At 44.3% G+C, this 24,816-nt stretch overlaps 1 protein-coding gene across 1 annotated transcript in view; it reads left to right on the forward strand.

Annotated features, from left to right (window-relative positions):
- Positions 1-4,695: 4,695 nt before the first annotated feature.
- SGK1 (serum/glucocorticoid regulated kinase 1) overlaps positions 4,696-24,816 on the forward strand; it is a 72,957-nt gene continuing 52,836 nt past the window's right edge. The window contains exon 1 of the mRNA XM_077925971.1: positions 4,696-4,816. Within this exon, the coding sequence (XP_077782097.1) occupies positions 4,748-4,816 (69 nt within the window). The 5' untranslated portion in view covers positions 4,696-4,747. The remainder of the gene's footprint in view (positions 4,817-24,816) is intronic.

Below are 24,816 nucleotides of genomic sequence, written 5' to 3' on the forward strand. Positions count from 1 at the left end.
TTCCCCTTCCTCTTTGCTGAGAGTGCTGGAGGAGTTGTCATTTCAAAATGGCACCACACCTCTGTTTACTTCTGCCTGCCAACTTGATATGTTAAGTGACGCTTTCCAGAAATTTGTCAACATTGAAAGGGATGGGTGTTAAGAAGACACGCTTGCAAAATCACGGGAACGGCAGGGAACACCAGCAGGGAATGGCACAGTTTAATGGTCATGCTTCTAAGCTCTTTCATGCAAGCGCGTGTGCACGCGCGCGCACACACACACTCTGCAATGAAGACCCAAAAACAATATTATGGGTATATTATGTTTTTGTGTATACATATATATTATGTATATTGTGATAAGGCAATCACAAAAGGGGGTATGTGCAAGCATGGGGACTGACTTGCCACCCCAGTCCTGACACAGTGCCATCCAAGTACCTATCATAGCTATCCAGCCATAAAGGCCAGCTGAGGGCAATGAGTTTTCAGCCTCCATTGACTCTAGCTGCTGTTCAATAAAGTCTTCCCCATCCCACAACCTCTTGAGCTGGCTGGCAAAAAAAGAGGTTGGGGGGGTGAGCATGCCTTCACCCTGCAGGTGACTTGAGGTGCTCACCAAACTTAGCCAGTGGAGGCTGGTCCACCAGGGTGAATGCCACCTGCTCCTGCCTACTTTTTTTTATTTACAAGCAGCCCAAGTGATGGCACCACCCATTAACTTCCTCCTTGCTAGTGTCAGTATTGCTCTTATAGAATTTAGCAGGCAGGAGGATTGGGATGAAACTTTTGTCTGTCATTGGCTCTGGCTCCAGATGCACTTGCTGTCGGTCTCTCTGCCTTCTGCCCTGCAAGACCCAATGGGCACCAGGCACCACCGGTGATGTCCTTTGCCAAGAACGCACAGGTGCTGTTGTAAGAATATTCTTACTGCTCCTCCATTGTAGAATTTCCAGGTGGGCAGAATGAGAGAGTGAATGGGGGAGGCTTTGGTGGAGACTTATGAACATTTTCTGATGATCTGCTTAGATATGTACAGGTTGAGCAGGTATGAGGAAAGCACATGTGTCAGCAGTGCTCGTTCCAATGCAGCATCAGCAATCCTGGAAACCAAAACCAGCTTGCCAGCTAAACTGCATCTCTAAATTCTTCTGCTTTCAACTTCTTTGCATACATCACCATCAAAAATGGCTCCCATGCCTTTTTCTAACCCATGCTACAGAATGTGAAAAAACTGTGTTTCCCCACAATTTCTCAACTCTTTAATATTTAGGAGTCCCAATGATTGACCGTTCACAGTCATTACAATTTTCCCTTTTGTACTTGCTTTGTTTTTTCTTTTGAAAATAGGGTTCCCCGCTTGCACAGGTTGGAAGCACTTTCTGCTAAGCCACTATTGGATACAATTTCTATATTTATTATATTCAAAATAGGCCCAGCAGGATATAAATTGATCCCCCTATACACATTGCAACAAAAACTTCCCTATAGTGTGCAAACTACACTGGGAGGGAGGAGAGCTTATTTTCAGATATTTTCAGATAAATTATTACCCTCTCTATATATGTGCATTTGTATCCTACATTTCTTCCAAGGAGATCAAGTTGACTTAGTTTCTCCTCCTGCTGCCAGTTTTATCCTCATAACAATCCTGTGAGGTAGGTTGGACTGAGGAATGGTGACCATGATGTCTTCTTGGCAGAAGCCCTATTCAAGCATTTCCGTACATGTAATGCTCTCTCCCCACTCCCCCATGTATTTCCAATTTCATGAAGGGAAAAGAGCAGGAGTTAGCCCCACCCTTCTGTGGTGTCACCATCAAGGGCTTTATTGCTCTCTATGTTGGGGACTGAACTTCTCCAATGAAACACAAGAGTTTATAATGTTGTTTTATGCCAAGTCAGAAAGTGGCTTTCCAAGATTTCAGGCAGGTGACATTCCTCAACTACCTGGAGATGTTGGAGATTGAACTATGGACCTTCTGAACACAAAGTGAGTGCTCTGCCACTGAGCTACAGCCCTTCCTCACTGAACTATGGTCTTCCTTCCTTGAGTCTGTCTCAGCTCCCCACATGATTTAGAACTCTGAAGCATTAGGAGGAACATCTGAATAGGACAATTGGGTGATTTCACATGTATCTCTTGTTTGTTTTTTAAACAAAATATAGTGGAGCTTCTGTTGATGAAGTGATATTCTTCAGGTATCTGAAGAAGTGTGCATGCACACGAAAGCTCATACCAAGAACTAACTTAGTTGGTCTTTAAGGTGCTACTGCAAGGAATTTTTTTTGTTTTGACTATGGCAGACCAACACGGCTACCCATCTGTAACTGATAAAACCAGGTTTGGTTGGGTTTCAGAAATGGGGGGGGGGGGACAAAAGATCAAAGCAAGAGGAAGCAGGTCAACAGCCATGGTGAGAGGCATGAACAAGGGGCATGATCAATAGGGTGTTAAATGAGGTATTAATTTTCTCAGGAACAGAGTGTGAAGTGAAAATTTATACTCCAGGCATGGGTCAATAGCAATTTGTCTAGTCAACTGTCAAAAGCAACAATTGCCTGCAGAAGACCAAACAAGGAAGATTGTGCAAAGAGGAAGAAGACTGGGGTTTTCTTCATTTCCAAATAGTTCATGTCCTACATATAATTGACATGTGTGTTCAGGCAAGCTGCCAAAAAATTATTTGTAGACTTTGGTGGACTTCTTTGCAAGGTCAGCATTAGGACAGGTCCTGCAACAAAGAACAAAGCTACACTTACCATTCACTTTATTTCAATGTGAAAATCACTTGAATCACTGTACTGGTCTGGATATACCCTATTCAATGTGATGTGTGGAATTTTCCTAACCTTTCTGGTGACGCTTTCCCTCCAAGTCACTTCAGAATCGGTGTCTTCCAGTGGTGACATAGCTGGCTTGGCTGGCTAATAAAGTGTGGTAGTGTGTAACAAAATATAGGGAAGAAATAAAAAGTAAGAATAAGTTTAACATGCTTTTGTTGAAGAGGGGGATTGTTGTGGCATGTAGAGCAGATACTCATAAAACAGTAAGAAATGATAACCACCACATCCATGAAATATCACTAAAGATATGTGGTATACAATTAATATGCTAATAGGAGCACTGAATCTGTCCGGGAAACAAGCAGAAGGAGTAAATAAATTCTTCTAGAGAGGTACAGAATTATGTTAAGCTACAGGGGGGAAATAACTGCAAGTGGCAGATCAAAGCTTTGTCTGACTCAGAACACATTAGAGATCTCAAAAATAACTGAAATTTTAAAAATTTTTAAAAAACCCTGAAATTTTATGGGGGCAGGGGAGTAGTTAATTGTGCAGTTTGGTCTTAAGCACATATACTCAGAAATACATCCCACTGGCTTCAAACAGATGTGCTACTAAGTGTGCATGTTATTGCAGATTTGAGATAGGAGATATAAGCTGTGTGCACACCAAACCTTTAAAGCACATTTATAGAATTAACACACACACGAAATAATTATGGGAATTGTAGTTTACCCATCACACACCTACAGTTCCTAGAACTGTTAACCACAGTTCCCAAAATTATTTGCGAAATTATTTGATCATTGATCATTTCGTATATACTCTGCTTTGAGGTAGGGGTGGGTGGATGTTTACAATCAAGCGGTATATATATTTTTCTGAAATAAATAACATATTCCAGGACTGCCTTAATGTTGAAAAGGAACTTGCGGGCTTGTGAGAAGTTAAGCCCAGCAGAAACACATCAGAAACACATTAAGCATGTCTCTCCTGGTTCCTATCCCTGCAGAAAATGTGGAGGGGGCGGTGTATGATCATATTTTTCTTAGAGCATCCTATAGAAAAATATGATCATACCCCTAGTAGTTTGCTCCCCTGCATTTTATCTTGCCACCAAAAATCAAGCAGGCAAGAGCAAAACACCACCACTCTACCATCCTTTGAAAATTTAGATACGGTTTTGTTGTTGTTTCAAATTAATGTCGTCTATTGTGCTTACAAGGCTGGCATGTTCTCGTCGAAGATAGTCTCCTTCGCCTGTCTGTATTGAGGCGGCTCTGTTGTAATGCGAGAGCTGCCAGTATCATTTTCCCCTGGGGGAAACAGATTGCCTTGTGCTCCTTCTGTGCCCTGAGCTCTCTCTCTCCCCCCCCCCCCCCCGCCATCCTTTGCACTTATTTCTGCTCCGCTGCCGCTTCCTGTGCATCTCTCTCTCCCCCCACTCCACCCCGCTGCTGCTGTTGAACTGCATCTCCCTCTGGAACTTGCACAAACCATCTCTCTCCTCCCAAACAGCAGTGAATCACACCATCACCTGAAGAAGAGCAATCGCCTGCCTGCCTGCCTGCCTGCCTGTCTGCTTTTGCTTAGGAGGCTTTCAGGAACCACACCGCGTAAAGCGAAGCCAGGTCCACCATCCCCCCTCCCCTGCATCTCATCCCCAGCTGATTGGCTAACTGTCTCTGGATTCTATAGCGGCTCCTTTGATGTGCATGTATATGGAACGTTCTTTTTAAGCACAACTGGGGAGGGGGGAGAGCTAGTCAGCAACAGCTGCTGCCGAGGCTGCAGTAGCCAGTGCAGCAGAATGAATGTGTGAGAGGGGATAAGTCGCCTGAGCCCAGCCTGTGCTTCTCCTGCCCTGCTCTGTCTTCATTCACCGGCTCCAGGAGGGACGCTGAGCGAAACAGATGCGCTGCTAGCGAAAGGGAGTCCTGCCCTGGATCTATTGCTGTGTGTCCGCCTCCCTCGAGGAAAATGGTCAACAAAGACATGAATGGATTCCCAGTCAAGAAGTGTTCCGCTTTTCAGTTCTTTAAAAAGAGGGTAAGGATGCTCTCTGAGCACATGTTGGGTTTTGTTTTTTTTTAAATTGATGTGATCATTTACTGTGATGCCAAAAGAGAGAGAGACGCGGGAGCATTAGGAGCGTGTTTGTGTGTGTGTTTAAGAGCGACCCGCCAGTATGGATAGCATGCAAAACTATGGTCATTTTTATTAACAGTGGCGTAATTGTACCAATTTCAAACAGAAAGTGCATTTTGGGGCGATGATTGTGGCATTACGTAAATGCTGTTTGGTGAGGAATGTGTTGCTACTACTCACAGACCTCTGTCTAGCACCCAGAACAAGGCACTATCTGGAGGAAGATACCTAAAGAAAGAGGTGTGTGCATTAGCAATGAAGGACCAGAGGTATAGTGAGAGAGCCAAGGGGTTTTGATTCTTGTTTCAAAGGTTATTGACCACAATAGCTAAAAGGAACTTCCATGTATAGGAGCAGTATATCTCTGAATACCAAATGCTGGGGACTAACAACAGGAGAGAACTGTTGTGCTCTATCCAGGGGTATCTAGCTGTCCATTGATGGAAACAAAGCACTAGGCTAGATAAACCATTGAGCTAACCTAGAGGGACTTTTCTGATATTCTGAAGTTGTCTAATTAACTATTAACTCTCTTTGGCAAATCTGTTTGTTTTTTTCTCTTCCCTCTCAATTTCCCATCTTGGGGTGGTGGGGTGGTGGAAATGCTCTGTGACCTACTTTAATTCCTCTTTCTGTAAAATGGGGGCATATGCCCTGAAATGTAGAATTATAAAGGTGAGATCTGACAGGTGAAAATATAGGAAAGCATTATGCACATTAATATAATACAATAATATGTGGCTATAACGATGAGAACTGAGTGCCAGTAGGATCCCAGTTCTCCAGTTCTCCCACTCTGTGTCTCCCTCTCTCTTGTCCACTTCACCTGCTGGCTCCAGCCCATTCATTCACACCTAGCAAAGTGCTGCATTATATCACCTCCATTCATTGCTTTGTGCTGAGATGTTTGCAGGTTCAGCAAAACTATGGCACCGCCTATAATCTACCCAGTAACCCACAGCCGACCAAATAGCAATAAGAGCAGAGGCAGAGAAGAAGCATCAGGCAGGCACTTGCTGTGTAAGACAATGACAGCATCCCTAGCTCCACTAAAATACTTGGGTTCTTCTTAGCCTGCTTACTTGATTCAGTGTGTCCAAATAATTGCAATTAGTGTTTCATGAGATGAAAGGCTGCATATTGCAATGTATGTGGAAATCTCTGTGTGTATACATGCAGTTATGTTCCCATATAGTTCCTTAGTAGTTAACAGCACCCACCATCATTCAGGGATCCGATATTCCACCGAATTTTGCTAATACAGCAGGATCATTTTCCCCTTATGGTGGCAACACAGGAATTCTGAACAAACAAGACAAAAGCAAGTCTGTGTTTTTCAAGCCAACACAGGTGGATAAGCTTCTACCTAGTTCCTTCTTGTAAGGATTGCTTTTGTTTTTCTGAATGATTAGGGCTGGGGATTCTCTTTAATGAGGCGGAGTAGTAAAACAAGGCAGACAGTTCCGTTCATTCATTCACCCATTCCCATTCACCTCCCGCCTGCCTTATATGGAGGAAGCTGTCACTTCATTTAGCCCACCAGTCAAACTCGGAGAACCTCTGCTCAGACACCCGTGCCCAGCTCCTCTTCATTTCCATGGCATAAATTAGGACCTCTGAATGATGTCAAGAGCAACAGCCTCCATGCATCAGATAGAAAACTGAAGACATCTCCCCAGCAAGGAAGGACCATAACTCATTGCTAGAGCATCTGCATGCAGAAGGTCCCAGGTTCAGTTTCCAGCATATCCATGTAGGGCTGAAACAAACCCCAGCCTGAATCTCAAAGAGTCACTGCCAATGAGTTAGATGGACCAAAGGTCCAACTTAGAAGACAGCTTCCTATAAAGCTGGTATGGCAGTATTTGTCCTCACTGTGGCCATGAGCCCTGTTCAGGCGTTCATAATATGGCTTAACACACAAGGAGGGGAGAGCATCCATGAGCATGCCAGCTCTGCCCCATCTGCATTGCTCCCTGCACATTCAAGGATGGCTGTCTGCATTGGGGAAGCCTCCCAAGCTTCTGCACATTCTGTAATCTGGGTTTTCCAAGGTTCTTAAATTCATAGTAACCTTCTGTGGACTTGAATTGGTGGAGGGCGATGAGGATGGGGGTGGAGCTAATGCACTTGCACGTGCCCTGAGCTCCTCACATGTTCATTTAAGCCACATTGTGAACATAGACTAGGTTTGCAATCTGTCCCTAAGGATGCAATCTTAAATTCACTTACTTCTGGATTCATATACAGGATGGTGTTGTAAGTCCCATTAAGTTCAATGGTGTTTCAGGCCTATGATCTCTTACTCCCAGGTAAAAGATGATAGAATTGAAGCCCTGGTTGAGAGTAAAGTCCCACTGAAACTGGGCTTTACCTTTGAGTAACTGTGCATAGGACTGGGCTTCAGGATAGAGATTGCAGGCAGAAAACCTAATGCAAGTGGTATATTTTTGACAAATTGCTTTGAGACATTTTGATCCCTCACTATCCTGAGTTCTTCCTGTGATCCAAAGCTACTGTGAACTATTTGCCACAGAATCCCTGATGTTTTAGACCTTGAGTGACTATTTCTAATCAATATCTGATTGATGTCAACTTGGAAAGGTTATTCAGCTCTTGTGTTTTATTTGTACAACCGTACCTTGTGTTACATTCATTCTAAATTCATTGCAGAATTTTCTCCAAATAGAATTTAACCACCACCAAGGAATTTTTCTACCTTCAGCTTCTACCAAAAATCAGACAGGAAAATCACGTTATGATTATTTGCCTGCTATGCTTTCCCAATGTTGAACTCATTTATGTGTGTTCTACCTAAAAGTGTGTGTGAATAGGTAACCACAGGTAAGACTCACCAACAGACTCATGAAATCCAGAGCCCCTTTTGGATGTCCAGATTTCAAGGATCTGCTGAAAAAGACTTTACCCTACCCTTGATTATAGCATCTCAGGGGTTGGGGGATGATTTTCATTGGAAACATGACAGTGAGCGAAAGGGCAAAGTCCCACAGCTCACCCACCAAAGTCTCAATATTGGTCAGGAGGATGTTGTGGCTATTTACATTTTTTAAAAAGAAAGAAAAAATGGGCATGTTCAGTTTGGCCCTTAGCCATTGGCATAATACATAAGCCAACATATTTGGGAAATATGGAAAGAAATTTGATCTTTAAAGTTGCTGGAGATTTGGGTGTCATGCTGAATGAACTTGTATGAATTGAGCAGGTTGGACTGCCATCTGTCATGGATGCTTTAATTGAGATTCCTGCATTGCAGAGGGTTGGACTAGATGACCCTCGGGGTCCCTTCCAACTCTACAATTCTGTGATTCCAGGCAACATGAGAACCTTTCTAAATTTTCATAGAATCATAGAGTTGGAATAGACCACAAGGGCCATCGAGTCCAACCCCCTGCCAAGCATATGGTTGTCAAGCCTCTGCTTAAAGACCTCCAAAGAAGGAGACTCCACCATACTCCTTGGCAGCAAATTCCACTTTGTTGCCTGCTTCCTTGGTGATCTAAGCAGACCCACAACAATACAGTGGTACCTCGGGTTACATATGTGTCAGGGGCTCAGGGGCAGAGCCAAAGGGGAAAGAGGAGTTGGAGAGCGAAGGGGAAGGATCTGAGGGGAGCTTAGGAGGGTATGACAGTGACCCGAGAGATTCCATGAGTCTCTCCAGCGAATCAGAAGATTCTCAGAAAGAGGCGCCCAGGGTCAGGGCAAGGGGGGCCAGCGGTGAGTCCCCAAGCGGCAGCTGGAGATCAGGGCCAGCTTCCCTGCCAGAGCGTAGCGGGGGGGGGGGGGGGAAGAAGCCCACAGATCAGAACCAGCGTCTTCTCCAGCAGGGAGAGAGAGTGAGTCAGAACTGACCACGCCTCCGTCAGAGAGTGGAGGGGCGGAGCGGAGGTCAGCTCCAGCCAGCCCCCCCGAAGGAGGAAGCAGTGACAGGAGAAGTGTAGCCGTTAGGAGGAAAGTGGCCGGCTGGGCGCGCGCGCCAAGTTCAAATGTGCAGGCGCGCGGGTCAGCAGAAAATCCGGATTGGGAGCCAGGTCCCAAAGCCCGCCGGAGACAGGGGGAGGAGTCAGAGAAATCCGCCTCCGAAGAGTCCAGGAAAGGTGGGACCCCAGGGGGCAGGAGGACCCAGAGGAGAAAAGAGCAGAGGAAGAGGTGGAGCAAAGCTCGGGTGTTAAACTGGTGTAGGGGAGGGGAAGAGTCAGACGGAGCTTCGACGGTCTAGAGTTACAGACGTAGGGATGCGCGCCACGGATGTAAAACCAACAATGAACTTCAATAAAGACTTTTGTATATAAAGAGACACTGGCGTTGGTCCTCTGTGAGCTGGGACCTGAGGCACCCCTGACAATATGCTTCAGGTTACATATGCTTCAGGTTACAGACTCCGCTAACCCAGAAATAGTACCTTGGGTTAAGAACTTTGCTTCAGGATGAGAACAGAAATTGTGCTCTGGCGGCGCGGCAGTAGCGGGAAGCCCCATTAATTAAAGTGGTCTTCAGGTTAAGAATAGTTTCAGGTTAAGAATGGACCTCCGGAACGAATCAAGTACTTAACCGGAGGTACCACTGTACTCTGTAAAAGTGCCTGCCAATGAACTTTATAACCAGTGCTTTTTTCTTTAAAAAATAATGTTTAGAGGTACTCTCATTTTCCTACTCATATTGAAATACTGCCCCTCAATGAGGCCAAACTTAGATGTTTAGGGGTATGCGTACCCCTGCGCCCCCCCCCCCGAAAAAAGCACTGGCTATAATTAAGAAAATTTTATTTTGATGAACTGGATCCTGAAACCACACAAAAACCAAAAATCGTTATTTTGAGCCACAAAATCCCAAACTGGGAGTACTTTGCTTATGACTTGAGATTCTTCTGATGTTACATGCACTGCTGCAGTAGCCCACCAGTGTAGTCATTCTAATGCTGCCCATATAGGAGGCAGTAACCTGTTTTAAATGTTATAGTGATTGTATGAAACTTCACACTGTTAAGGATTATACCCAATGCTAGCCCTACTCAGAATTAACCCATTGAAATCAATGGCCATGATTTAACACCATTAATTCCCAGTGGGTCTGCTTAGAGTAGGACCTGGTTGGCTGCAGTCTAATGTTTATTACCAATACTCCTGAGGGAACACAGCCTGCCAATTCCTGACCGAAATCAAGCATTTAATTTTTCAGTCATAGAAGAAACGGACTAAGACAGCAAAAGTGTCCTCAGTAAGCAGACTGGAATTCTTGTTTCTTAAGGAGACAAACGTGTGCTTGTTCTTGTCTCTTGAAACCGTATTCATAAGAGAACAAAAGCAATAACACACAATTCATAATTTATATGCGCCCTGAAGCAATAACCTGGAATGCATTCCATATCTTTCCAGCATTGTGGGGTTGCCCTCTCTTTCAAGTGTGTGTCTTAAAACATGGTGCAAACAGAGGCATGAGGGGGGTTTCCTTTAGGAGTTACCTGTTTCAGCATGCAAATGGCCCCCCTTCTGAAGGTCTGGAAAATTATGCAATGCCAGGAAGTGGGTGTTTTAGACAAGCTATTTTTGTTTCTATTTTATTATAGTAAGGTAGGGATTTTCCTATAATTTCTTGCAGATATAATTTCTTAAGTTTTTGAGAAAAATCACACATGCGTTTAGAGCTTAGACTGGTAGTGTGTGTATCATTTCCTAGCTGTTTTCAGTAGAGGAGAAAATAATTACTATTTGATACAGAGTGGCATCATTCTGGTGCATCAGTAGCCTAATCTACAAAGACCAAGGAAATAACCTCTTAAACTGCTCCAGGCCGTGTGTGTTTCTCCTTGCTGAGGTATAATTCCCCCTTGGTTGGATTCACGCTGTCACACGCTGTCTCTTGACATTTCCGAACATTTTGGGGTCATCAGAATAGAAATATTTGAGTTTGCTAGATGGAGGTCAGAGGAGTGATGATTCATGCTTAGAAACTTTTAAGTGATAGTTATTAGAAACATTGGTCCCGCTCAACGAGAAATCAGATGTCATCCCCATTTAAATCTACATGCCTTCTTTGACATTACCGCAGCAATTGTGCCTGGGAGGAAAGCTTGATCTTACATTGCACGCCACCCCAATCACCAAGCAAGGATAGATTTCAAGGGTTCCAGGCACTTACCTAGAGATCTGTGGTGTCTTTATGATGTATGGTTTATTTACATATATATACCACCAGAGCCTATGATGGAGGGGTTCATAGCATTAACACCCAAGAGAGTCTTGCTTCTCCCATAGCCCAGCCTTGGGTTTCAGCAGACATCAGGCGTGGTTCTGTCTCCCAGAAGCCCAGCTTGCAGCTTGCCAACTTCTAGCTCACACACACAACTCCCAGTTCTGGCCTTTGTCTTTCTAATTACCAGTGAGCTGAGGATAGGAGCACCCTTCTTCCTCTTCTTCTTCTTCTTCTTTGATCACTCATAGCCAAGTAAGATTGCCTTCCATGAACATGGTCTTAACAGTGAGTCCATAAGTGACTGTGGAGGCCAATTCTGGATCCACACATCCTTCCACAGTAGGGACATAGGTTTCCAGGCAGGAGTTGATCACGGTGAGGGTTTGTCAAAGGTGCTTTCCTCTTAGCACATGTTTCCCTTTCATCCTGAGTTTGATTGTCTTCAAAGTCCATGACACCTTTGGTAAAGACTGTTCACCAATTGGAGCGCTCGCAGGCCAGTGTTTCCCAGTTGTCTTACACAATATATTTTTAGATTTGCTTTGAGAGATTCTTTAAACCTCTTTTGTTGATCACCAGCATTAAACTTTCCATTTTTAAGTTTGGAATAGAGTAGTTGCATCCAAACAACATGACCACACACAGCCAATTCTTTTGTTACCTTAATGACCCATACTTAGAGATACTTGTCTGGCTATTTCAACAATTTGAATCTTTGCTTAGATTTTAGCATTTGCTGGATCCCAGAATTAGAAGGGGGATCAGGCATACAGCCTACCCTGGGGAAAAACCACCGAAGGACAAGATTGTAAGTCCAGATACTGTTCCAAGGGCCGCCCTAATGTTGACATCCATGCTTGCTCCACCATCCTGCCCTCTGCACATTCAGTAGAAGGTATGAAGGGGCAGGCAATGCACATTCCATTTTTCTTCATATTAGTAATATAATTTTCAAAAACAAAACAAAACAGAGTACTTTGTAGACTGGACTGGCAATTAGGGTTGCCATATTTTTAAAGTTTTGCCCAAAGTTGTTGAGCTTTTTGGGCAAAATCACAAAAAGAAATGCCATTTTCGAGCTATTTTTATGGAAAAACAGCCAAAACGGCACTGCTGATGTGGGCTGCCATGCGTTCAGATTTTCCCAGACATTTTCCCGATATCCGCCTGGACACTGCTGCCGACAGCAGTATTCCGTATATGTCTGGGACAATCCAGATGTATGGCAACCCGGCTGGCGATAGCCTAAGAGGATCTGATCAGTAAACCATGGGGCGGGGAATATTGAAAAGCATTTTCTATGTCTCCTGGGATGTAGAGGTTACACATCTTCCTATGCCTGCATATTTATATATGCCGAAATTGCTGCCAGATGGCTTTAATAAGAGCTGTTTCAAAGTGCACCGTTTTATTCTCCCCACTCTCTCTTTGATGCTCATTCCCTTCAAAAAAAAAGTTTATTGCTCAGCTTCTTAAGAGAGATCATCTTCAGCTTTCATGAAATAACATGGTGTGACATCTGATCAAATGGGATGAAGGAAAGAGAGCAGGGAGAAAGAAACATTTTGCAAGCACCAAAATGTCCGTCTTACTAAGCACAGTGGCAGATAAAGCAGCAACCTCGGCTTTTCCCAATTTTATTAAGGGGAAGCTATTTGTCCGTTGAGAAAGGCCAAAAAGATAAATAAATGATGAATGGGAACAAGAATGTAACACTCTCCAAAAGGCAGCGAGAGAATCCAAGGAATGACTCTTCTTTGTTTATTTATACTCGGGTGGATTTAGGGTTCATTAATCAAAAGCCTGAGAAAAAGATTAAAGTCTTGTCAACTGGCTTATCCTAGGAAATGTTCAGTAATTAGCAACTTGGGCCAAGCTATGAAGACAAGTCAGCCCAAGACAAGATGGCGCCTGTCGCCTGCTCACTCCATGTTCAGAAGCTGACTGGACTGGCAACTGAATCAATGCTGGCAATAGGGCCGCGGCTTCCATCACACTGGAGAAAAGCAGGATTAGTTTAGGAGGCACAGAGAGGCTATGTGGCACACACAGCTCTGTCTTCCAACAGAGGATAATAGCTAGTAAGCTCAGGAAAAATGGCTGCTCCCCCCCCCCCAATCTTTGGGAAGGGCTGTAGCTCCACAGAAGAGCATCTATCTTGCATGTAGATGGTCCCAAATTCAATGCCCAGCATCTCTGGGAAGGGCTAGGTGGAGGAATTGTCCTTAAACTGTGGGGAGCTGCTGCCAGTCAATGCAGACATTACTGAGCCAGATGGAACAATGGTTTGTCTTGCTTTAAGGCACCTTCCTATGTTCCTAACTGCTTAGGAGTTAGGCTACCACCTCACTCACTCTGGCTAATGGTAGGGCTGGACTTGTAAGGACAAAAGAGACATTTCCTGCTTCATGCTTTCATCCATTTCTCAAAACATGTAAAAAGTGATATTCTGTGTTTTGGCAAATGCACTCACATCAGAATCAAGAGTGACCAGTTTCTGAAGTGAATATGCCCTGGACTTCAAGCCTACTTGGGCCATGCACTCCTATATATGTTCTTTGTCCTAATCCAACACAGGTAATGTTCATTGTGGTGAGGTGGTAGACTCCGCACGTGCTCAAAGGCACTTCCTTATTACAATTGCATCATCATAAAATACAAATGCACTGACTGGCAGGATCACACCTAGCCTGGCAGGGGCCAGCCAGACTGGACTGCCAAGGGCTGAGAAGCAAGACATGCAGGTGATGGCCATTCTCTCTCATTAGCTCCAGCATCTGGAATTCAGAGGTCTACTGCTACATGGAGGATCTGTTTAGCTTTCCTGGCTACTATTTGCTGATAGACACATCCTTCATTTGTCTAACCCATGGTTGGCTAACTTCTGGCCCACTCGATGTTGTCGAGTGCCAGCTCCCATTAACCTTGGCCAGCATGGCCAATGGTCAGGGACAATGGGGAAGGGGAGAGGGCAGCAATATCTATTAGGGTACTGATTGGCACATTTTAGGTCTGATCTCCTGCACTGAAAACAATTTATGTAATTAGCATGCAAGTGAGATGGGGTAAAATACTTTGCTTGCTCAAGGGGGGTAAGCTGCTGAGGAGGAGAGTGCATAATTATTTGCCTGTTTTCTAATTGCATATTAAGAGCTCTATAACAGTATTTAAGTCCCTTAAAAAGAAACATTTAGAGCTGACTGTATGTGGTTAAGTAGCATTTGTGGTATAATTCATGGGAAATATGCTTTATTCTCTGCTTCTTGCAACATTACTTTTGCAGAGCCAGGAATAGATCCAAGAAACCACTGCAAACTAGACTCTTTAGGATGATAATGGCTTTTCCCTCGGGAGACGGAAGGGGAAATCTTGAAAATGCCAGCTAGATCTGGGACAGTTGCCTATTTTTTAAAACTGTCTAATGCTTTTTTAAAAAAAAAGGTGGAGGCATTCTTTTTTCCCTTTCTTCAACTGTTAGTAAGTAGCATTTAAAACAGATTTCAACAAAATAAGACTCTGGTGGGCTGCAACCCAAATAAGAAGCAAATGTCTTTCCCGTCATACTTTTCTTCCCTTGATACTGGGCAACTGAATCACTGAAGTTTAATTGCATCTAGTAAAAAAAATACAGGTGCTCAGCTTCTCTTTGGAACAGACTTAGAATGTTTTTATCTCGTGCATTCAGCAGAGCAGACCCCCTCTGAGCATCCCATGTGCTAAGCAGATGGGGAAGAGGACAAGGTGAAATGAGAGAAATACTTCTGAGAAGATGACAATGCACAAAATTGGACATTTTCATGAAAGTTTTTTATTATTATTATAAAAAAGGCTGCTCCTAAGGCCATGCAATGGTTTGCTTGAGCAAATCAAAAGAAGGAAAGAGAATGTCCAGTGCTTCTCAGACTCTCAGGTGAAACCTCAGTTTGGTAGGGGCTAAGTAGGGTATATACAAGTTTATGAACTTTCATAATCCACGTGTAAATTTGAGAAGGATGAGCCCAACCAGCACCTTTTTTTAAAATTACTACTGCAACAGCAATCCAAGAAAATATCCTTGATCACGAAGTACATAAATTATTTGTGGCCACAAAGATATCTCTTGGTGCTCTCACAAACTAAAACCACGAGGGAGATGGTCTTGAAACATTTGTGAGGTAGCAATATAAGCATGAAAAGGACAAAGGCAATCAGGCAAAGGGAAAAGGGAAATTGTGAGGATGAAGAGATCTCCATATCTCCTCCATATCACTTCTCTGACTAAACATCAGGATGAACTTTCTGACAGTAAGAGCTGTTTGACAATGGAACAGACTCCCACGAGAGGTGGTGGGCTCTCCTTCTTTGGAGGTTTTTAAGCAGATGTTGGATGGCCATCTGTCATGAATGCTTTAGTTAAGATTCTTCCATTTCAGCAGGTTAGACTAGATGACCCTTGGTTCCTTCCAACTCTACAATTCTATGATTCTGTTATTCAACCCTTTGCCTCTGCTGGATCTCTTCTGCGGTGTGGTACCTCTGTATCCATATGTATCCGTGTGTAGTAGATGTGGTGCAGTACTGAGAGGAGAAAGGCAGAGAATAAAATCTATGGGATCTCCTTTCTAACATCATACATAGAGGAGACTTGAAGTGTCGGACATGCCAACTCTCCACATTTTTCAGTCCCTCTTCTGTAATGTCTATGACAGATCTGCTGCTTGATCCAGACCAGGATTCCAAAGTGCTCTGGGCTAATGATAAATTAGTCCACTTCAGGACTCACAGAAAATTCTGGAAGGGAAAGCACGAGTCTGCACGTTAAATATGAGCAAGGAAAGTACTCTAAAATAAACCAGTTCATCTAATAAGTATAGCCTTATTGCTGTCTCTGGCCTCTAAACACAACATCTGTAGATGCCTCTCACTCTGTTTTTGGAACATACAGCAAAAGTGTGAAAGGAGGCTTCATCCAGAAAAGAAGATCTGATTGGCATTAGATAGCTTTGGACATTTTAACATTACCTTGCTCTTCATACCATTCATGCCATTTGAATGACTGCAGACAAGAGGAATGATATGATATTCCCATCCCTCTCCTGTGCGTGTTGGATGTGCCTCTCTGAACATGTCTATATCTGTGCTCAGGGAAGGACAGGGAATTTGGAATGCAGTTCTTGGAAGCTGCTCATCTGCTGAGTATGATGACAGTTCTGCTATCATAACTCATCTCAACAGCCGTAACATCACTTACTGTAGGCTGCCCTCCTTAGACGATCCCAGCTGGCGCTAGACCAGTGCAAAGTCAGAAACTATGAGCACGTCTGGCGAGAAGAGAACAATACAGGAGTCTTGATCTCCTCGGTAGCTGATGCAGGAGGTTGCCAAATAGGCCATTGCATTGCTTTGGCAGACAAACCAGCTGCATAAGAGCTCCTGGGGAAATGAAATGAATGTCATAGTTTTGTCACACTGTGAAATCGACGAATGTCATCTGCAGGGAGTGAGTGTCAGTGCCTATTAAAACCATGATACTGAAACTGCACAGTTTCCTCAGGGGCTTAGAGAGAGCCCTTCTGGATCAGACCAAAGGCCCATCTAGTCCAGCATTCTTTTCTCACAGTAACTAACTAGATTCATGTGCAAGCCGCACATGAGCGCATAGCTGTCTTCCGTTCATGATCCCCAGCTACCGGTATCTAGAGGCATATTGACTCTGATATTGGAGGTGGTGCACAGCCATCATGATGAGTAGCCATTGATATCCTTTCACTTCTTCAAAGATACTGCCTGGACACTGGCTTTCGCATTCTGCAGTGTACCACTTTCCCCTCCCACTGATATACCTTTCCCCTATCAGACTGGGAGATTAGACATTTGCCTTCCCCTTGTGGAATGCAGAATGACCAACATTTCCAAAGCTCTATCCACAGGGCAGCTCACATATCCCCTTCATCTGGCAATTCTGCCCAAAGGAAGACATTCAAGAATTTGAATTGTCCTCACTCCCAGATGCAATTAAGCCCTAAGTACATGACTGAAACACTATATATCCCTCCCCTACCAACTGAAGGTAACCTTCATGCATTTGATGAACAAGGATACTCCGGCATAATGCATTATTGCTTGTTTTTAAAGTGCCCTAAAATTTTAAAGTTATTGTTCCCACTGCAAGAGACCAGCAGAACTACCCTCGGGCTTGATAGCCTTCCCGTTAACCTTGCTTCACCCTTCAGTCAGCAAACAGGTTGAAAGGGAAATGGGATGCTATATTTAGTTTCTCCTGTCCTCCCCTTGATTGGTTCTGTTTGCACCACCTTACCAGGGCAACACATAAGTAGCCCTGGCTGTTGCATAAGCATTTATTTGGATTAGGAGTGCAGCATTCTTCCCTCTCCTCATAGCTAATTCATCAGCTCAGACACCTTCTGACTGACATGAAGCATGTCTAAGGTCCATTGATTTCAACAGGAGAGACTGAAGGCTGTGCTCAACACTGCCATTGAAATCTGCCAGACCTCAAAGTGCTTTGATTTGGGCCGGATCGGTTTGTTGGTGTTAGGACAGAGTTTCAGAGTGAGACAGATCGCATTTACTTCTACTGGAGACATTCATGAATAAATACTCAGAGATATCGGCTCGCCTTTGATGATGCCTCAGATCAAAGGGAATCCATAAAGAGCATCTCATGAATGCCAACGAGTATCTGGAGGGTGAGTGTGTTGGAGAGAAGTAGGAGCCAGACGAGCTCCGAGGCAAGGATTCCCTAATGAATCTTTTCAGGAAGTTATGAGCATCTTTGAGTCTGAATGCAGAAATATCTGATTGCTGCTCCTCCACCTTGCTGGAAGTGTGCAAACAAACATGAGATCCCACAAGGAGTCTCTCTTCCCTCCCTTTCCTTCACTTGATCTCTGGCAGTGACACTGTTTCTAAAGCTATCAATATGCTTGAAAGTCCTCGCTATTTCTTCCTATAAACATAAACCTCCCTAATGACGCTTGCCTGAATAAATTGGCTCAGGTGCCTGCTTTCATCTGGATCAAGTCATTTTCAATCGCACCCAAGCCCAATTCAAAGGGAAACGGAAAGCAGCTTATGTAACTACCCCCCCCCCAGTCTTTCTCTGGCTGGGAAGCCTTCTAAATAGCATTGGATTTCACTTTTAGGACTGCTCCATGTTCACTTTCTTTGGTGTCAAGCATCTCTCCAGGTGTGTTTTTCTAAAGATTTATTCTTTAACCAGAGATGGCCACTAATCAGTAGGTTCGCGTGTTTGTTCAGCAATCTTGTCCCCACAGGAATGTGAAGCGAATGCATAGTTCTCCCTCAGGGCCGGTGCAAGGATAACATCGTTCCCTTTGGTGCTCATCCCCAGGCAAGAGCTCAGATTTATTGCTACAAGGATATTTAGTTTCATGGCAATTTTAAAGAAACTCGGGATCCTGATGTTTACATTCTTTCCCTCAACGTAAGGGGTTCAGTCTGTCCACTGTTTATATACTTCCCCAGTCTGCACTCTAGTCTGGTTTATTATTCCGACTTTTTCTCAGCAAAACCTTACTCCACTTCCCTTATTGCTGTATTTACACAGTGGTGCAGTATTTGCTATGGCAGTGCTCCTGTTTGTACACATACGAAGTTCCCTGGCACAGAGCCATGCCTCTGGCCAGCAGGGGCTTTCCAAGGACTCAGGCAGAGGGCCTTCAGATTGAAAATGCCAACAAAAGAGAGGCCCAAAAGAGGAGGACACAGATTTGCATAAAGTTGGCATATGGCATTCAAAGGAGCCAACTCCTAGGGGCTGAGGTCCCTTTGGGCTCCCCAATAAAAATTTGAGGGGGCTGGGCCCCCCGAAAGTGAATGGACATTGCCATTCAAATGGTGTGCATGCACTGTGTCATGTGATCAACTATGCAGGGTGGGGCTTACACACACACCCCCACAATATTTTATTCAAGTTGGCACCCCTGTGCCCATTCATTTGTATAGATGCACATTGGAAAGAATTGCTGTAATTCTAATAGAAATACACACCATAGAGGAGTGGCTTCTCCAGTCCAGAATGAAGCCCCGACTCAATACGAACCATATCAGATAGCAGAGAAGCACAAGATGGGGAGATTCCCCTGAGCGGATCCCCTATAGTCCTCTTGCAAAACACTGAGAGCTATTAGAAGTGACTGAAATCTAACAGGAGCTTCCTCTACACCTCTACAAATCTGATTCAGTGCTGCAATAATCCCTATGCACCCTTCCTTGAAATGGGCCTCATATAAATTGTCCATTAAGGCATACATAGTCAGGCGCTCCAAGTGTCCCTATTTTCCCGGGACGTCCCAGATTTACAGAAGCCATCCCAGTTTCTGATTAGATCCCAGAATGTCCCACTTTTCCTTAGGACATTCCTATGGAGAAATGTTGGAGGGTATGGAGTTTTCCAACCCCTGCGCCATCTGAGCAGGCCTGTATAGGGAAGGGTTTTTTATGTTTAATGTTTTATTATATTTTTATATGTATTAGAAGCCACCCAGAGTGGCAACCCTGTCAGATGGGTGGGGTATAAATAGTAAAATTATTATTATTATTATTATTATTATTATTATTATTATTATTATTATTATGTGATAGGGCATTCCTATTTTCATCAGAGAAAAGTTGGAGGGTATGAATAGGATGAAGCTGAGTGGCTGCAAACAGAGTAAGGTGATTAAATGAGCCCTTTGACATTGGTGGGATTTAAGTAGCCTACCTGTGTGCAGGATTGCACTCCAGATCATGCATCTTCTATAATTTCAGTTTCCACTCTTCCAAGCTTTAGGATCCAGTGTAGGAAGTGGAGCTGTAAGCATGCATGAAAAGTCTCTCCACAGCCACTGAAGTGTTTGAAGAGCAATATTCTGTCACCCTAAATGCATCCCTCAAGAGTAGGGGCACTATAATTTAGACAGTGCCTGTCTAAAACCTTGCAGAAAAGAAGCGGCAGAGTCCTCAGGAGGAACATAGGTATCTCAGCTCATTATTATTATTTTGAACCTGCTGTTTATCTCATAGTTTGTACGTTTTGTCTTGACAGTGGCTCATCTGTGAGTAATGTCACTGGTTATTTCCCCCCCGGGGTCCAAGTTGGATGGCTGCACTTTTAATAACTAGGTTTGCAGCTTTGATTTATTGTGTTGTTGAATAATTCCTTTAATGCTTTTAGTGCTGGTTCCTCCTTGAGTCTCTAGTTTATACACTCCATCCTTCCTCTAATCCTCTCAGGGGAGAAATATTTCTCTATTTTGGCTTTCTCTCTGGCAGGTGGATTTGCTCATCTTGTCCACCTTTTACTTTGGCTTGCAACCAGATTACTGAAGCAGCAAAAATGGCCTCAAGGATACCATTTATTGAAATTAACTTCTGAGCTGCCTGTGGATTATTGGCTGCTATCATCTCTCGGCCTGGCTTCCACTTTTGGACTGCCTGCCTGAGGTGGTCAGAGGCAATGGTCTGTGGTGATTTAACAATGTTAAATGACAGCCATTTTGGAAGTTTAAGTTAATTTGCAAGGTTCGAGGAAACAAAGTAACACCATTCTAACTGTGTTTTTGGTTGGGAGATAGCTGGCCCTGCAGATGTTGTTGGATTACAACACTCATCATACATGTAAACTGTCCATGCTGGCTCAGGCTGATGGGAGTGCGAGTCCAACAAGCTCTGGAGGGTCACATATTCCCCATCCCTAAGGCAAGTCATTAGCAGCACAATCCTACTCATGTCTACTAAGAAGCAAGTCCCATTGAGTTCAATAGGGTTTACTCTGAGGTACAGGGGTACACGGTCACAGCCTTCATTTGTATATTTCACTGCCAACACCAAAGTGACTGACAGAGTGGTTGGCCAAGTTGATTGAGAGGATATTGGCAAGCCAGCTGCAATCAACCCTGACAGACCCCCCAAGTCTCCCTATTTTCCAGGGACGTCCCAGATTTACAGAAGCCATCCCGGTTTCTGGTTTGATCCAAGAATGTCCTGCTTTTCCTTAGGATGTCCCTATGGAGAAATGTTGGAGGGTATGGAGTTTTCCGACCCCTGTGCCATCTGAGCAGCCCTGTATAGGGAAGGGTTTTTTTAATGTTTAATGTTTTATTATGTTTTTATATATGTTAGAACCCATTCAGATGGGTGGGGTATAAATAGTAATATTATTATTATTATTATTATTATTATTATTATTATTATTATTAGATATCTCTATTTTCATCAGAGAAATATTGGAAGGTATACCCTGAACGAAACAGGCTTTCTTGACTGATTTCAGTCTGGCTTCAGATCTCTTTACAGCACTTAAACAAACTTGGTCACACTGTTTGATGATCGTCTTTCAAAGAATGACAGAGATAGTGCTACCCTCCAGTGTCCTCCTGGGGTGACTCTAGCATCCTGTTCTAGTTGGGCCTTTGGTCTGATCCAGAAGGGCTCTCTTTATGTATTCTAAGCCCCTGTGATGCAATTCTGCAGAGAGCCTTAGCACCGCTGTTCACTGTTATTTTATATTATTTCTTAGTTTCAGAAATTGTTTTATTATGATCGTGGCATTTTGTTATCATCATTGTTGTGAACCACCCTCTGCTCCATAGTGGAGGAAGACCAGGCTATAAATCCATCAGATAAATAAGTAACTAAACAACAGCAGCAATGCAGATTGTTTACAAATCCCTGGTTGCGCTTTGTACGATTGCCACAGGTAAAAAATGTACTTCTAAGGGGAAGTGCACTCTCATCAGGATGAGCAATCGCAACAGGAAAAACAGACCTCAGACAGGGCTTGATGGTGTGTTGATAAAGACAAGTCCATCCTGGTATGTGTGTTTTTCATGTACCCACTTGCAAAATTATATGTTATCTAGCATCTGTTATTAGCCTTTATGCATTGCCTGCCTTCTTGTCTCTCTCCTGTCTGTGAATCACTTAGTTTTTAAGGAAATCTGAGCCACTTCTGTTCAGTCTGGGTCACATTGACCCAAACTCTGATGCTTTCAAATGAAGCTGTATGGACGCCAAAATGAAATCCCAGATGCTCTCCTACCTGGAGGGCTTTTCGCTTTAGATGATAACCCTCCCTTATGTAATGCATATTTTTAGTCTTATTAAAGCTGTACCCTGTCTGCATGCCAGGGGAAGTTGTTTACCAGGAAAGGTCTTTGGAATCCTCTCACATATATTCATATACAAACAACTGGGCATGTGGAATAAGGAAATGAAAGCAAGCCACTTCAGACATAGATTTCCTAGTGCTCAAGCAGCTATGAGGAAGCCTCCAGCCCTGAGACTCCAACTGGTGAATCACTGTTGCTGGCTTCACTTCATCATCTGTTTCCAAAACAAGGATTTGTGTTGCAGTGGTCCTAGCAAAGGATTTTTGCAAATCTATTAGAATTATTATTATTTTTTAAAAAAACAAAACCTAAGGCAGGCAATATGTTTCTTACAGTTTGTAACCATGTGCTTGGAAGAATAGCAGGCTGAGAAAAGATACAATGCAGTATAAATGTCTGAAATATTTTTGCTGTTGTCACTGCCTGTTTGATGTTTATGGATGATGACATGATACTCTTGTCCATTATGCTACTGTGGAATCATGTGCTCTTGTGCTAGCAAAGGATGGAGAGCTTGTGTAGAATTCAGCCTTGCCCAGTCAAGCCTTGTTGTCTCCATCTGTCTCTCTCTGACCCTGGGGAGCAGAAGAACCTTCCTTAGACTGAGCCAGACCATTGGTCCATCTAGATTAGTATTATCTACACTAACTAGCAACAGTTCTCCACAGTGTCAGTTTTCTCAGCTCTGCCTGCAGAAGCCAGGGAACAAACCTTGGAATGCAAAGCATGTGCTCTACAGCATAGCAATTCAGACCTGGACTTGCATTGTCTTGTTCAGTGCTGGATCGACTATAGTCTGAAAGGTAAAGGGACCCCTGACCATTAGGTCAAGTCGTGACCAACTCTGGGGTTGCAGCGCTCGTCTCGCTTTATTGGCCGAGGGAGCCGTCGTACAGCTTCCGGGTCATGTGGCCAGCAGGACTAAGCCACTTCTGGTGAACTAGAGCAGCACACGGAAACGCCGGAGCGGTGCCTATTTATCTACTTGCACTTTGACGTGCTTTCAAACTGCTAAGTTGGCAGGAGCAGGGACCGAGCAACGGGAGCTCACCGCATCACGGGGATTCAAACCGCCGACCTTCTATTGGCAAGTCCTAGGCTCTGTGGTTTAACCAACAGCGCCACCCGCGTCCCTTCTCTGACTATAGTCTACTAGTGAACAATTGGATGGATTTCAGTCTGCCACTGAACATACATTGATTTTTGCAGAGAACGTTGGGCTAGCTATCAATCTGAATTTGCCATATTCTTGTGACCTTTGGCCAGAGGTTTTCAACCTTTTCGAGTCCACGGCTCCACCAGCTACATTCTTTCTGCGACACCCCTGTGGGGCTTGGTTACATCACCCCTTGCCTGCAGAGCTGGCAGCTTCTCACCCTTTTTCAAATACTCTCTCTTGTGGAGTGTCCCTTGACCTCCTCTCCCCTCCCCTCTCCAGGCAGCCTCTTCTGCTGCCCCTGGTCTCTGAGCTGCCTCCCTGCCCCAAAGAGAAGTGCCTCCTCACAAGGGCCTGGGAAGAGAATGCCCCCAGTCTATGTGACCCAATGGAGACTGGCCAAAGTGAATGTGAGGCCAGCTTTGGAGGCAGGTGTGGCAGCAGTGGGTGCTGTCAGGCCTGCATGGTGGGAAGGCTTCTCTTCAGCACTGGGCATTCAGCTCCCAGGCAGGCTTTGCACACAGCAAGCACAAGAAATGCCACCACAGTGCCTGCCTGCTCACTTGTCTGTCCATTCCCAACAGCAAGGGCTGGTGGACTGGCTCACTGGGCTCCCTCACCCACTTGCTTGCTTACTCTGATGCTGCCTCAGTTATTGGCAACCAGCACCCCATGGCCAGCCCCAGAGGCACCATTCTCCTGCTGAGCTTGTAGCCAGGGCCGCTGCAACTAACAGCTATGCAAGCCTTTGGGAGGCAGAGATGCGAGAGGGAATCAGAGGAGGGAGGAAAGGAAAGAGGGACAGAGGCCAGTGTTGCTTGCGGTACCCCTGACCATCATTCAAGGCCACAGCACACTGGTTGAAAACCACTGCCTTAAGCAATTGTGCATGCTTAGGATCTGTTTCGATTAGTAATCCCTTTACTGTTAAGGGATCCCAAGCCCGTGTTCTTGAGCTGTCAATGTGAAACACAGTGATGGACCATGGTGATTATTTTGGTAATAAAAAATAAAAAATAGACTTGCAGCACAATCCCATACATTTCTTCTCTAACCCCCTGCATTGGAACTTACTCCAAGGTAGGATTATAGTCTGAAAGACCCCTGGGCTAAGCTCATGGCAGACTTGTACAATTTCTCACCCTCCAAGTTGAAGTCAGTCCTGCACTGTGGCCTCCCAAACAATCTCAATGCTTTCTTGGTTCCTTGCAGGCTGCAAAAACAGGTGGTTTCTTGAGCTCTTTGTGAGCCCTACATGGTTGCATTCGGCTTGGTGGGCCATGAGTTGTGCAAGTCTGGCTTCTGGCCTGTCTGTACTGCCATTCTATGAAATAAGCTATAATCAGAATGATTTGGGTGACACAGGATCCATTCATTGTGCCTGCATTGTGTCTAGCACAAAAGCATTTAAAAAA

The sequence above is a fragment of the Podarcis muralis genome, chromosome 3 (genome assembly GCF_964188315.1).
Source record: "Podarcis muralis chromosome 3, rPodMur119.hap1.1, whole genome shotgun sequence".
Taxonomy (NCBI): domain Eukaryota; kingdom Metazoa; phylum Chordata; class Lepidosauria; order Squamata; family Lacertidae; genus Podarcis; species Podarcis muralis.